This window comes from Mus caroli, unplaced genomic scaffold (assembly GCF_978045245.1).
Source record: "Mus caroli unplaced genomic scaffold, Mus_caroli_1 scaffold_12, whole genome shotgun sequence".
Taxonomy (NCBI): domain Eukaryota; kingdom Metazoa; phylum Chordata; class Mammalia; order Rodentia; family Muridae; genus Mus; species Mus caroli.
The window spans coordinates 13,615,159-13,630,505 of record NW_028227267.1 but is presented as its reverse complement, the minus strand read 5'-3'; the positions used below and the strand labels follow the sequence as shown (position 1 = coordinate 13,630,505).

The 15,347-nt window shown below is 40.5% G+C and overlaps 1 protein-coding gene across 1 annotated transcript; it reads left to right on the top strand.

Moving 5' to 3' along the window:
* Positions 1-8,809: 8,809 nt before the first annotated feature.
* On the top strand, positions 8,810-15,093 carry Mss51 (MSS51 mitochondrial translational activator). The gene is given in 7 exon segments (XM_021181409.3): positions 8,810-10,881; positions 11,139-11,294; positions 12,046-12,170; positions 12,573-13,139; positions 14,133-14,226; positions 14,736-14,940; positions 14,942-15,093. Coding segments are annotated over 7 exon segments (1,407 nt in total). The 5' UTR covers positions 8,810-10,663; the 3' UTR covers positions 14,984-15,093.
* Positions 15,094-15,347: the final 254 nt, after the last annotated feature.

Sequence of the window (15,347 nt, the reverse complement as noted above, 5' to 3'; positions counted from 1 at the left end):
ACTCAGGACCTCTGAAAGAGCAGTCAGTACTCTTAACCAGTGAGCCATCTCTCCAGCCCCCTAGTCTGCGCTTTCTTACACTTTCTGGAGTTCAGGCATCAGCAACAGAACTCTTAACCTCATTGAAGGTCATCATTTCGTTTTGAAGTTCCTTTAGTTTGAAGGTGACCTGAAATCTTTATCACAATGATAATCTCTATTTAATATCTATTTTTTGAATATTATAACTTGTTTCCTTTGTTTACAGCTATTCTATATGGTGTTGTGCAATGTTAATGTTTCATTGACTCCTTACTCATTTGTAGTTCCTATTTTCTATAGTTTGGGAATCCTTTGGAATCCTTTCTTTGTGTCAAAACTTTGTAAAATTGTATACTACATTCTAGGACCAGGATTGTCAGAAGTTCTGTTTTCCAGAGTCAGGTAAGTGACAACTGAGGTCAAATGTAAGTTTAAAAAAGAAAAAAAAAAGTGTGTGTGGGAGTGGGGGATGAAGACAGGATCACTTTCCAAATATTAGCTAAGCTGTTAGATTCTTCAGCTCAGTAGTTATAAGTGGAAAGGAGCTAGAAAGTATGATTGAACTTCCTGTTTCAGCAGCATCCTTTTCCGGGAGTGAAAAGATAACTGTTTCCTATCCCTATAAGTAGTATATATTTTTACTCAGTAACTCAAAATTGGTCTTACTTATTTTGATATTTCAGAAACATTTCTTCTCCTTTTGAAAATGTCGTGTAGATTGTCCTTTTTTTGTTTTGTTTTGTTTTTTGTTTTGTTTTGTTTTTTCGAGACAGGGTTTTTTTGTGTAGTCCTGGCTACAAAATGCCCTTTGAGAATACCTTACACACTGGTTAAGTGATCTTTACAAAGTAGTTCTTGTTTTTTCTATAGTTGAGTTCCTTGTATCATTAAATGGCACCTTTCTTCTGCCTTTTGGGGATAAATATATTTGTACTTGATTCTGGTTTGAACATTGTTGGATTCTATGTGACAAGTGAGTAAAGCTAAAAAAGGACATCAGGTGTGGATAACTCATCCTCAATCTAGACTTGACACCCACATTTTCCAGTGGTTCCTTTCCTTTGGTTTGATGCCTATCTTTTCAGCCAAATACTGATTTCCCTAATTAATCCCAAGAGATTTCCCCCTCCTAATGAGGCTGTAAAGTGAGAGCAGAAATGCTACCTTGAGAGACATCCAGGAAATAGTAGGTTTCATCTTTCCTCCTCTTGCCTGACTTTGGTGAGTTGGAGAGTGTTGACAGAGCCTTGAGCCCTCTTGGCAGAGAATGAGAGTCAGAAAGAGAACTCCAGCAGGTGTCCAGGTCCTGACTTGTCTCGTTAGGGAGAATTCATCCTTGTCTGTCTGGTTGGCAGGGCACGGTAGTCACTGAGACCCAGCATTTCAGCAGTTTGCAGAAGAAGTGATGTGAACAGACAGCTGCAAGGGAGACACAGCCTAGATCTGAGGAGATGAAGCATTTACTTCACTTGGAGGAAAGAGAAGGAAGCAAGCCGAGGGCTTAACGGGGTAAGTTACTTTCCCATCAATCTGTCTACTTAGTTCATTTTATAATTCTGTAAAGTATTTATCACTCAAGGGGGTGTTAATCACTGACTAAGCAGCTAATGTGGTTAGAATAGCAAGCAGTGTTCTAAATGTACTCACCCTCTATCCCCTTACCATCTCCCCACATTTGGGGGTTTTATTCTTTGGCTTCCGAGACATCCAGACTGGGCTCCCTATGATTATCCTGCCTCAGCTTCCTGAGTCCTGGAACAAATGTTCATCACCATGCGAGCCTTCTCCTATCCTGTCCAAGGAGCCCAGTAACTATTTCTGCTTCCCTGTGTCTTCCCACCTTCATCCAAAAGATGTTTTGTATTTGCTAATGGACTTGAGAAACTTGAGTGGGATCTCCTGGTCTGGAGACAGTGCAAATATGACTGTATCTTATGTGAAATATGGAACTTTGTTAATGAGGAAGGAGAAAGAGAAGAGTGTGCTGTTTAACATAGGTTAATGTTTTAGGGTAGACTTTGGGGATGAAGGGTAAGAATTTTTCTAGGAGCTAGCTTACACTTCTGTAGTTAGTGTTTTCTGAAAGTCATCAGGGATGGCTTAAAGTAGGCTGAACTCTGGGAAGTTCTGAGTGCTTACCAAAGCTCTTTCTGGTTTCACCCTTCCATGTCCTTTGGGTCTCCCCTTCCCCACTTTGCTTTTCTCAGTTTGTACCCCTCGAACTTGGAAGAGCTTGGGACTCTGGGAAAGCTAAAACTAGGGTCTGGGTCTATGATAGCCAAATTCAGAAATGATTACACACTTGCACACAAACACAAGTGTAAAGACCCATCTTCTCATTCGTATATTCTCACCTTCCTGTCAGAAAGTCAGCACATTTATAACTTAGGGCATCAGTGTGCTCTGAATGTAGAGGAGTTTGTGATATTCGACGTTCACCATAACCACCTTTTCTTTCAAGTCGTGTGCTGCTTTTGATTTCTGTCTAGTTATATACTACCTTCCTACACACAGAGAAGTTTATGACCCACCTTCAGCTACACAGTTCAAGGCCAGCTTGGACTACATGAAACCTTGTCTCTAAATAAACAAAGTGATGGTAGGTAGACTGGGGGTTTTGCTTAGTGGTGGACTACTTGCTTGGTATAGGCCTAGATTTGATCCCTAGCATCGTGGAGGAAGTATAACTTAAAAGGCATAATCAAGTCAGTTCATGGAAATGGGGTTCCGAAGAATGAAGACAGAGAATCTACTCTTTGGAACAGGGACTGACTGTTAAAGCTAAAGACGATGTGTTTTCACTAGGTCCAATGTCCTCACGGGTATTAGTATAGAGAATACAGAAGAGCTTTCAATTATCTCTGCCTTATGGACATTTACTCAGAGGTTGAGAAGAGAGAACGGTGGATAGAAACATAAGGATGAGGAGAAAGAAAGTGCAAGAGAATAATAGAAGGTGATTCCTCTATTAACTTCAGGCCATGGATTTATAAGAACAGCATTTAAGAGTTAGCTATGACTGCTCTTGCAGCCCATTATGGCCTGACAAAATTAGAAGTTTCTTTGATCTAGAAAAAGAAATAGAGATGAGTATGAGCTTGATAATTCTGGAAAGAGATTTGTTGATTTTGCTACCTGTGTACATTTTGTAGCTGCATGATGATTCTGGAAAGTTTCCTTTAACAAATCTCATTGAAACAGATCAAATGTCAGGCCATTTTTATAACAAAACATGATCCCTAATGTGAACCCTGTTACCTTGTTTGCAATAGAACCAGCTGCTGCCAGTGTTTTTATCCTCTATCCTTTCCTTGTCCCTGGCGACAGTATACCTGGATATTAATAACTTTAGCCTCTCTGTGTCTATAGATATTTTTATTTGTTAGGTTTTTCAGGTTGAGGAAAATTTTACATATGAAATGAAACATTTTAAACTTAGCAATAAAATGGCATTTAGTGCTCTCTGTATGTAGTTTAGTTGATATAGTGTATGTAGTGTTGATACTCTCCTGGTGTGTATGGAGCCCTGGGTTTGATTCTCATCCTTCGTAAACCCAGCATAGTAGTATATATTTGTAATTGGAACACTCATGAGATAGAAGCAGAAGAATCAAATATGAAACTCATTCTCACCTCATAGGAAGTTTGATATCAGTTTGGGATACTTGAAACCCTGTCTCGAAAGTTTTAATTATTTAAAAAATGTTAAGTATATTCACAATGTTATATAATCTTTGTATCTAGATCTGAAACATTTTCATTCCTAAAAGAAAACTCATCTGAGGCAGTCATTCCTCATTTACTTCTATCCAGTCCCTGACAACTATCAATCTACTTGTCCTTCTCCAAGTTTACTCCTCTCCTTCTTCTTTCCTCTCCTTATAAATCCCAGTGTGTTCATTGTTCATTTTTATTGGACCTTTAGTTTCTTGTTGACTTTTCTGAACAGTGTTGTTCTGAACATTCACATCAGAACATTTTTTAGATAACCATTTTCAGTTATTTGGAGGTGCATACACAAAATGAAATTGCTTTGACATGTAGTAATTCTATGTTTTTTCTTTTTTTGTTTGTTTTGTTTTGTTTTTTGGTTTTTCGAGACAGGGTTTCTCTGTGTAGCCCTGGCTGTCCTGGAACTCACTTTGTAGACCAGGCTGGCCTTGAACTCAGAAATCCTCCTGCCTCTGCCTCCCAAGTGCTGGGATTAAAGGCGTGTGCCACCACTACCCAGCTAATTCTATGTTATTTTAATTCCTTCCCTTCTTTTCTTTTAGTGAGACACTGTATTCCTGGCTAGCCTCGAAATTACTGTATAGTCTTGGCAGGTCTGGAATTTATGGCAATCTTCCTGCCTCTCAAGTATTGAGATTCTGAGTGAGATCCATAAATGTCCTTTTCTTCTTCTTCTTCTTCTTCTTCTTCTTCTTCTTCTTCTTCTTCTTCTTCTTCTTCTTCTTCTTCTACAGCCATCTTTATGGGGAGATGACATTCTATTTCATTATTTTTTTATTGGAAACCAGTGGGTATGTGTTCTTCTGCTTATTTTCCTTTTGCATATATCCTTTTAAAAATGTCTACTTAAATATCTTCTCCCTTTTCAATATATTTTCTTAATTTTTGAGAATTCCAGGCATGCATATAATATATTTTGATCAAATATACCTCTTATTCTTCCCTTCAACTTCTTCTGGACACTATACATGTATACACATACAACATAGCCCACTCCCAAATTTACTTCTTCCTGAAATAACCCTTTGAGTCCAGTTAGTGGTACCTGTATGTGTATAGGCATATACCATCCATTGGAACATGAACAACTTTCCAGGGACCACAGGCCCATCAATTGTCAGTACTCTTCATAGGGTTCAGACCTCCTGAATGCTTTCCCACTCATGCTGGAATTTTGACTAGCTTGATCTTCTGTGGAACTTGAACAGGTCAGGTAACCACAGTCCGTGGTTTTATGACTACAATACCGTGTCATGTCCAGGAGTCGGCATTTTATGGCATATCTTTGCTTCCTTCGGTTTTTATAACCTCATGCCCCAGTCAGTGTTCCCTGAATCTTGGTGGTGTACATTGTAACATAGATGATAGTTGTCCCATTTAGGCCTGAGCACTCAAAGTCACCTATTTTTTTGCCACTTTGACCTGTTAGGAATTTCTGTGTTAACTATTGTGCAATGCAAAAAGAAGCTTCTCTGACGGGTTGAGAGCAGTACAGATAGGTGGGTATAACTGCAATCATTTAGAAAACAGTTTGATAATGTGGGCATGTAGCAAACAACAAACAGTACTAGGTCCCCTAGGGTCTATGAGTACCTGACTCAGGCTTTTCACAAGAGTTACAGTCCCAGGCAGGAAGTCCTTCTTGTGGAGCTGGCCTCAAATACAATCAGAAAGTACTTGGTTACCTTCTAGTGGTTATGCTACTGTTTTACACTCAGTGTGCACATCTTGCCTGGGAAGGTCAGTATTTTATCATTCAGAGCCCAACACTGGGTAAGGCTTTTGATGTCTTCTCCCCAGCAGATAGCATAGCACCTCTGGGACTATGAAAGCTAGCAACCAGAGAGAATGTTGCTAAGCCAGTTCTTTATATCTTGTAACCAAAATAGGTATTGTTTTCAGCTGTAGGGCTTCAACACCAAGTTAGGATATACTTTGTCTAGAAGATGGGTAGTAGTGTTAAGACAGTTCTCACTATGTAGCCCTGGCCTGACAATATAGACCAGGCTGGCATGAAACTCACAGAGATCAACCTGTCTCTGCCTTCTAAGTGCTGTAATTAAAGGCATGTACCTCCATGGCAGTGTTTAATTCTTTGGGTTGTTTTTTCACACTATTGATAGTATCTATACTATTTTATTGTTTTTTTTAGATTTATGTGTATAAATGATTTGCCTACACATTTGCACCACATTTATGCCTGATGCTCAAGGAGGTCAGAAGAGAGTGTTGGATCCTCAAACTAGTGTTAGCAATGTTGTACGCTGCTGTGTGGGTGATAGGAATCGAACCTGATGGATCCTCTGGAAGAGTATTTAGTGTTCTTAATCACAGAGCTATCACTCCAGCCCTCAAGTCATTTTGTCATTAGTTCTCAGATTATTTCTGTCAGTATTCTATAGTCATCCTCTTCTTTGGATTCAAATTTCCTTTTCCCTGACTACTTGCATTCAGAATATTCCCATCTCTCAAGGTCAGTTCTGACTGCTTTCAGCTCATGCTTTCTCAGTGCTTTCTAGAAGATTTCATGATGACTTACAGTTTCTTTCTGATAATCACCATAGATGAAATATATAAATTTCTTCCTGTTTTCAGATGACCTTTTTCAAGTTACTTTTTTGTTGCCTAACTCATCTCAAGCTTCAGATATTCCCACCTTAACCTTTTACTGAGATCTACATTCTACATTCCCAAAAATATACACTTTTTCATATTTGTCTCAATATAGTATTTTGCAAATGGCTTTACCTGTTTATCAATAAGTATACATTGAGTGAGTGATGTTTTAATTTTTTTCCAATATGATCCTTTGTGTCTAGGCACAGGTAAAAGACAAGGCAAAAAAGATACTTGGGTATCACATCCAACTAAATTAATGGGTGGATATGGCCTTAATTTTACTTCAAGATTAGTATGTCTTAGAAATTTTCTTTATAACTTATCTGACTTTTCTTTTTCAGGTAAAGTGACTTTTTACATTTTTATTTTATTCTTCTCCTTGATAGGCTAAACTCATTTTTAAATTAGCATTTACTATTCCAGTTTTAGTATGTGTGCTTCTGAAGCGTGTTTGAATATATATTGTTTAATTATTTTTATTTCATGTGCATTGTTGTTTTGCCTGTATGTATGCTTGTATGAGAGTGTTAGATATTCTGGAGTTATAAAAATTTTGTTCTTAATTACATTTATTTGTGTCCACATGCATACGCATGTGTGTAGGCTCACATGTTCACAGAGATCAGAGAACAACCTTCAGAAACTGGCTTTCCTTCCTTCCACCACATAGGTTCCCAGAATCAGACTGTAGGTGTCATCTCTACTTACTGAGCCACCTTGCTGGGTGTACTGGCTGGTTTTGTGTGTCAGCTTGACACAAGCTGGAGTTATCACAGAAAAAGGAGCTTCAGTTGAGGAAATGTCTCCATGAGATCCACCTGCAAGGCATTTTCTCAATTAGTGGTCAAGGGGGAAAGGCCCCTTGTGGGTGGGACCATCTCTGGGCTGGTATCTTGGTTCTATAAGAGAGCAGGCTGAGCAAGCCAGGGGAAGCAAGCCAGTAAATAACATCCCTTCATGGCTTCTGCATCAGCTCCTACTACCTGACCTGCCTGAGTTCCAGTCCTGACTCCTTTGGTGATGAACATCAATGTGGAAGTGTAAGCTGAATAAACCCTTTCCTCCCCAACTGCTCGTGGTCATGATGTTTGTGCAGGAATAGAAACCCTGACTAAGACACTGGGTCTACTATTTTTTTTTCTTTAAAAGCAAAACAAAACAATGCCTCTATTCCAAATAAATTATGATTTAAAAAAAAAAAAAAAGCAGGTAAAAAGATGGCTCAGCAACACTTAACTGCTGTCTTCCGGAGGACTCCAGTTGTGGTTTTCAGCACACACATGGCTACTCACAACTATCTAACTTCAATTCAAAGGGATATGACACCCTATTCTGATCTCCATGGGACCAGGCATGAACATGACACATGTATATGAATATGTGCAGAATGAACACTTATAAACATAAAAATAAATCTTCTAAAGAAACCTCATGAGGTCATGAGGTGGCTCTGTGGGTAAAATTGCTTATCTGGCAAGCCCTGATGACCTAAATTTTCCTGGTATTCAATTCTATAGTACACGTCTGTAGTTTCATTGCTCTTATGCAAAGTGGGGAGGTAGAGAGAAAAAGATTGCCTAGAAAGTTGTGGACCACTTAGCTGGGTTGCACGATGAGATATAAATAACAAGAAATATCCTTCCTCTCAAACAAGGTAGAAGGCAACCAACAACTGCAGGGGTTGCTCTGTGAATTCGACATACACCGTGCAATATGCATGTGTCTGCATCCATACCCATACATGTAAAATAAAGATCAATGTGATATCAGTCCCATTTATCTTAAGCCTTGGTATTGTTTGGATGATAAGCATCAGCCAGATATCATGGTATGTAATAGATCCCAGTTGGTTAAGATTTTCCATTTCTAAACCATCATTAAAGAAAATCCTAGAAGAAGGAAGACCAAATTGTGGACACTTAGATCCTTCTTAGAAGGGGGAACAAAATACCCATGGAAGGAGTTACAGAAACAAAGTTCGGTGCAGAGACTGAAGGAACAAGCATCCAGAGACTGCCCCACCTGGGGATCCAGCCCATAAACAACCACCAAACCCAGATACTATTGCAGATGCCAACAAGAGCTTGCTGACAGGACCCTGATATAGCTACTCTTGTGAGGCTATGCCAGTGCCTGACTAATACAGAAGTGGATGCTCACAGTCATCCAGTAGATGGAGCACAGAGTCCCCAATGAAGGAGCTAGAGAAAGTACCCAAGGAACCGAAGGGGCTTGCAGCCCCCTAGGAGGAACAATAATATGAACTAACCAGTAACCCCACAGCTCCCTGGGACTAAACCACCAACCAAAGAAAACAAATGGTGGGACTCATGTCTCTAGCTGCATATATAGCAGAGGATGGCCTAGTCGGTTATCAATGGGAGGAGAATCCCTTGGTCTGTGGAGGGTCTATGTTCCAGGGGAATGCCTGGGCCAGGAAGCGGGACTGGGTGGGTTGGGGAGCAGGGGGAGAGGGGAGAGGATAGGGGATTTTCAGAGGGGAAACTAGGAAGGTATAACATTTGAAATGTAAATAAAGAGAATATCTAATTTTAAAAAAAGACATCAAAACAAAAAAGAAACATAATATTGGCTAGAAACCAATAAAAAATAAAGTAAAAAAATAAAGTGCTGTTAAAAAAAGAAAGAAAGAAAGAAAGAAAGAAAGAAAGAAAGAAAGAAAGAAAGAAAGAGAAAGAGAAAGAAAGAAAATCCTATCTAGAGTCACATCATCTTTTATGTTAGGACTGAACCCCTGCCATTTTGATTCATATGTTCCCAGTGGAAAACTGGTATTTAACTTACCCTAGATGTGCTTCATTCATTTTGCATCCCTGTTTGCAATTTCTTGACTCTGTTCCTCTCAGTTGCCTTTGAGTGGTTTCATATAATCTTTGATATACTTGAAGACTTTTTTTGAGGAAGTTGGTTCATGACTATCAACAGCAGTGATTATTATGGTCTAAATATCTTTGTGGGGGCCTTGAGCAGAGGCATTTCCACCAGTGTTATCCTTTGTCTTGCTGACCTCCAGGCATATGTCACAGGACAGCTCATCATAGCAGTGAGGTCCTAGTGGATGGTTGTGAAGGTGACTAGAGCCATGCCACGAGTTTAGAAGAGCGGAGAGGGGATCCAGTGGAACAGGCTGCTGGCCAAAAGTTCAATTTCATGTTTTCTATTCACAACTAGGTTAGATTAGCCAATTTTGCTCCTGCTGGTAACTTTGGATAGCCAAAACTTGTGTTGCTTATTCTTCCTTTTTAAGTTAATTTAACAGCCTGTGTGCTAAGACAGATTTGGTAGCACACAGCTAGGCTACATAAGAGTATGTCTAAAAAAGACAAAAAAAGAGTATGTCTTAACAAACTACCAGAACTTCTCTGTCCTCCGTCTTGGAATGTAGTTCACTTGATAGAGTGCTTGCCTAACATTCATGGATATGGTCCTAATACTTGAGGATCAGGAATTGAAAGTCATCCTCAGCAACACAATGATTAGGGACTGTCCTGGTCTACAGGAACTGTCCCCTCCTGCCTCCCAAAAAAATCAAAGTCTCGAGGCTATTTTGATCAACCCAGTTCTTAACCACTGCCCTTTTAAGGGTTTCTTAATTTCCAACTTTGTACATTTATTTACCAGTATGTAGAACTTCACATATCACACAATACATAAATTATAAGTAATTAATCTCTTGTGTTTGCTTCAGACAGAGTCTTGCTATACAAACAAGGTTGGTCTGGAACTCTATATGTATTCCATAGCCTCCTGAATACTAGTATAGAAATGAGCTACCGGGCTGGTGAGATGGCTCAGTGGATAAGAGCACCGACTGCTCTTCCAAAGGTCCTGAGTTCAAATCCCAGCAACCACATGGTGGCTTACAACCATCCGTAATAAGATCTGATGCCCTCTTCTGGTGTGTCCGAGGACAACTACAGTGTACTTACATATAATAATAAATAAATCTATGGGCCGGAGTGAGCAGAGGTCCTGAGCTCAATTCCCAGCAACCACATGAAGGCTCATAACCATCTGTACAGCTACAATGTACTCATATACATAAAATAAATAAATAAATCTTTTTTTAAAAAATGAGCTACCATGTGCCCAGTGGTCTCCTCTAATTTTTATAAGTGTTAATATCAGTAAGTAATCTATAATGAATAAATCTTCTGATAGTTGGGCCTTAGAGACTTGAATGTGAAGTAAAATGCCAGGCATCTGAAGATTTGCATTCATTTTGTCAAATTCCATTCCTATTTAGCACTGGTCCCCAAGTTCATTGGTCATGGCTCCTCGTTCACGGCGGCGAAAGCACAAGAAACCCCCACCAGCGATTCCCATGATTGAAATCCCACCCACAGAAGTGTCTCCAGTGTCTCCAGTCCTCTCAAAACCTGGCCCTAGCATTGATGCACTTGGCTTCATTTCCTTGGACAATAATGTACCAGGTCTGTCCCAGTTGATCCTCCAAAAGCTGAACATGAAAAACTATGAAGAATACAAGTGAGTGACCAGTTCTGTGGAAAAGGCAGAGTGTCTTTGGTACTAGTCATATCAGAAGGTTGGATTTAGTAAAATTTAGGAATTTCTCATTCTGACCTTTGTCAGTCATGTTACTATAGAAGAAACAGTTTGCTTAAGAAATATGGCTGTAGGATACATTTAAGATTACAAAAAAAAATCCATACAAGGCAGAGGAAGCACAGGAGAGGTTTGGAAGATGCTCATCCCTGTTGCACCTTCTTCTATTCTCTCTACAGGTTGGTGATAAATGGGGGAACCCCAGTATCAAGCTTTGGATTTCAATGTCAACAAGAAATGTTCCAGAAGATGGAGGACACGTTCAGATTCTGTGCTTATTGTAAAGTGCTCCCTCATGGCCTTTCCAATTGCAAGGTTCTCCGGCACTGTAAGAGGTGACTTGTAGGGACCAGTGGGGGAACACTTAGGAATAACCCTATACTAAGTCCCCATTCCAAGAGGACTTACCCTAAGGGTTTTTGTTTGTTTGTTTTTGTTGTGTTTTGAGAGTTAATAGTTCCCGCACTGTGTGATCCCAGTTTTAGTCTTGGGTTTTTTTTTTTTTTGGTATTGTGGGAGATAAAATAGCAGTCTTCCTGCTCCTTTCTTGAAAACATAGATGACATTTGTTCTGAGAAGGCTGAAGATGAGGCATGCCTGGTAAGGAAAACATCAGCAAATATCTAGGGGTTTTTTGGTTCATTCTTCTTTTCTTTCTTTATGAAAGAGATTTTTTGTTTGTTTGTTTTTTCGAGATCGGGTTTTTCTGTGTAGTCCTGGCTGTCCTGGAACTCACTCTGTAGACCAGGCTGGCCTTGAACTCAGAAATCCATCTGCCTCTGCCTCCCAAGTGCTGGGATTAAAAGCGTGTGCCACTACGCCCGACTGAGATTTTTAAAAATCAAAAACCTAAGTTGTTTTAGATTGGTGGGAATGGGAGCAGCACTCTGTCTAAGAATGACTGTATTCCTAATCTGTTTACTTCGTCTGTCGCATAGCTTCTACATTTGGGTTGTTACTGCCGTTCTCCCTACCTTCCTCACCTCTTGCTAGCCTTTCTTTATAGGTGCAGGCATCCAGACACTTCCCTGGACACAAAGACATCTTTGTGACACAGGAACATGTTTCTTTGGTTCATTCTCTCAGGTGCAGAAATGTCTATTACTGTGATACAGAGTGCCAGAGGTCAGATTGGCCAGCACATAGGAAGGTTTGTCGAGAGCTCCGTCTTGTGGCTGTAGATCGTGTCATGGAATGGCTTCTGGTCACAGGTAGAGTAGAGGTCAGAGGTAGAGCATTAGGATATAGCATTTGATGATTTTAGATGTAACTAAATAAAAGCATGTTATTTTTAGGGGAAAATGAGAAACTGTGAGAAGGAATGCAGATACTTGTAGTTAAAGGTTGGCAGAATAAATATTGAGAAATTACTGAGGAGAGAATTTTTAACCCAAGAAAGGATTTGATATTTCTTTATTTTTTAAAATTATGGGTTTTCACACATGAGAGCAGTGCCTCCCAAGGCTAGAAGAGGACATGGGGTCTTCTAGAACTTGAATTACAGGAGATGTGAATTGCCCAATAAGGCTGCTGAGAACTAAACTCAGGTCCTTTCCAGGAGGAGTGTGCCCTCTTCTCTCCAGCCTTGTTTATTAACTCTTTCTGCCCCACAGGTGATTTTGTCCTACCCTCAGGACCTTGGCCATGGCTTCCTGAAGATATAAAGAATTGGGATACCTGGTTTTCTATGAGGGGTTTACAGCTAGAATCTACATTGAATGCTCTTCTGGGTAGTCACTCTATGACCATGCTTTGGGCGAGTCTAGGAAGGCCACGGCCAGACCCAGATGTCTTGCATGGCTCTTTGAAGCGGTTGATGACAGATGTTCTGTCACGGCCCTTGACCCTGGGCTTAGGGCTTCGGACTCTGGCAATAGATGTTGGGAAGGCTGGAGGAAGCACATTGCATGTGGTTGGTGCTTCCCACGTGGAGACATTTCTTATTCGTTCTGGAGATTATGATGAGCTTGGCTACATGTTTCCTGAACACCTTGGCTTTCGTGTGATCATGGTGGGTGTGGATGTGGCTACTGACCTTTTACAGAGTTCTTCATCTTTATCCTTGGAGCCTGGAACAATTCAGCTTAGTGGCCACAGGGCCCTGTATCATGACTTCTGGGAGGAGCAAATAGAGACTGGGATTCTGGCCCATCCAGATTTGGTGGCTGCATTCCATCCAGGTAAGAACTGTTCATTCAGAGGAATGCTGAGGAGCTGATAATTTTCCATCCTGCACTTAATGTCCTAGTTAGGATTTCTATCACTGTGATGAAACATCAAAATCGAAAGACAATTGGGGAGGAAAGGATTTATTCAGTTCACACTTCCACATTGTAGTCCATCACTGAAGGAAGTCAGGGTAGGAACTCAAACAGGGCAGGAACCTGGAGGTGGGACCTGATGCAGAGACCATGGTTGGGTTGTGCTTACTGGATTGCTTCTCATGGTTTGCTCAGTCTGTTTTATTATAGCATCCAGTCCAGGAATAGCACCGCCTACAATGGATTGGACCCTCCCCCATCAATAACTTTCTTAGTTGGGGTTTTATTGCTGTGAAGGGATACCATGACCAAGGCAGTTCTTATAAAGGCAAACATTTAATTGGGGCTGGCTTACAGTGTCATGTATCATGGTGGGATACATGACAGTGCCCAGGAAGACATGGTGCTGGAGAAGGAGCTGAGAGTTCTACATCTTGGTTATTAGCAGGCAGCAAAAGGGGACTGTGTTGTGTGTCATAAGACATGTCTCGCCATAGCTTGAGCATATAAGACCTCAAAACTTGCCCCTGCAGTGACCCACCTCCTCCAACAAGGCCACACTTTCTAATAATGCCACTCCCTATAGGCCAAGCACCCAAACACATGATTCTGTTGGGGCCAAACCTATTCAAACCACCACAGTCATTAGTTAAGAAATGCCCAAAGCTGGATCTTAGGGCGGCGTTTTCTCCCTAAGACCTGTTGGTCGTCATTAAAAACAGACTAGTGATGAGGTTGGTTGGTCACTTCCCATGCATGTTACCTTGGGTCAGAATTTTTTACTGAAGTTCCTGATGATAACTGGGGATGAACAAAGTGCGGGTTGAGCAGATAACATCAAAGAAATGTCCTGCTCTTAGGCTGTGCTCAGCCTTTCTTCCCTCTCTTCCCATTTCCATTCTTGTTCTTCAGGTTTCCATGCCTCCCCAGGCTTGATGGAAGCCTGGTTACCTACCCTGCTGCTACTTCGTGACTATGAGATTCCAACATTGATTACTGTTTACAGGTTTTTACTTATTTCTGTTTCTGATCCTTTTTGGACTTACTTTTTCCTATATACAGATGCACTCATTTTGATTCCCCATACCTGTTTGTCTTAGGAAGATATTCTTCCTTCCTGCACGTAGTTGTTTTTAAAAAAAAGTGTGTGTGGGGGTGCTGGTGAGATGGCTCAGTGGGTAAGAGTACCCGACTGCTCTTCCAAAGGTCCGGAGTTCAAATTCCAGCAACCACATGGTGGCTCACAACCATCTTTAACGAGATCTGACTCCCTCTTCTGGAGTGTTTGAAGACAGCGACAGTGTACTTACATATAATAAATAAATAAATCTTAAAAAAAAAAAATCTGGGAATAGTCTTTTGCTAATCAGGGATTTGGTGAGACATTTGGGAGGAAAATAATAGTCCTTGCTAGTACAGCTTTAGATAATTGTGGGGATTGATCATGAATTGCCTTGCACTTGGCAACTTCTGTTCTCACACTAAGTCGAGGGATTTTCCTTTTCTCTTCCATAGCCAACAGGAATTGGAAGCCTCTTTGCAGATTCTGGTGAACTTGGATACACACATCATTGCTTGTGGAGCTAATCCTTTCGCATCCCTCAAACCAGAACAAGTCTATTCTAATCCCAACAAGCAACCAGTATACAGCAGTGCCTACTACATCATGTTTCTTGGAAGTTCCCCCTGCCAATTAGATATGAAGCAACTAGAAGAAAAAAACAAAACATGATTTTTCAGTAATTGAACCAAGTCTTTACTGAATGCCTGGAAAATGAAAGCTTAATCAACTTACCCTGTTGATGTCATATTTTTGCCAGCTTTGAACCCTGTTGTATGCTAAACCTTATTCACAGTTCAAATAAAGATTTTAAACCAATGGGAGTTAACATTACCAGACTCATTTCTGATCCCCACCCTCCCCAGAACTGGGCATTGAACCAGAGCCTTGTACATGCGAGGCAAGTGCTTTACTATTGAGCTACATTCCCAGCTCTCTTTTGTAATTTGTTATTTTTTTATCGTTTATTTGAGACAGGGTGTTATTAAGTTGCCCCAGCTTTACACAGGAGTTACAGGTGTGAAACCTGTGTAAAAAAGGAAAAAAGACCAAAGAAATGACATTTA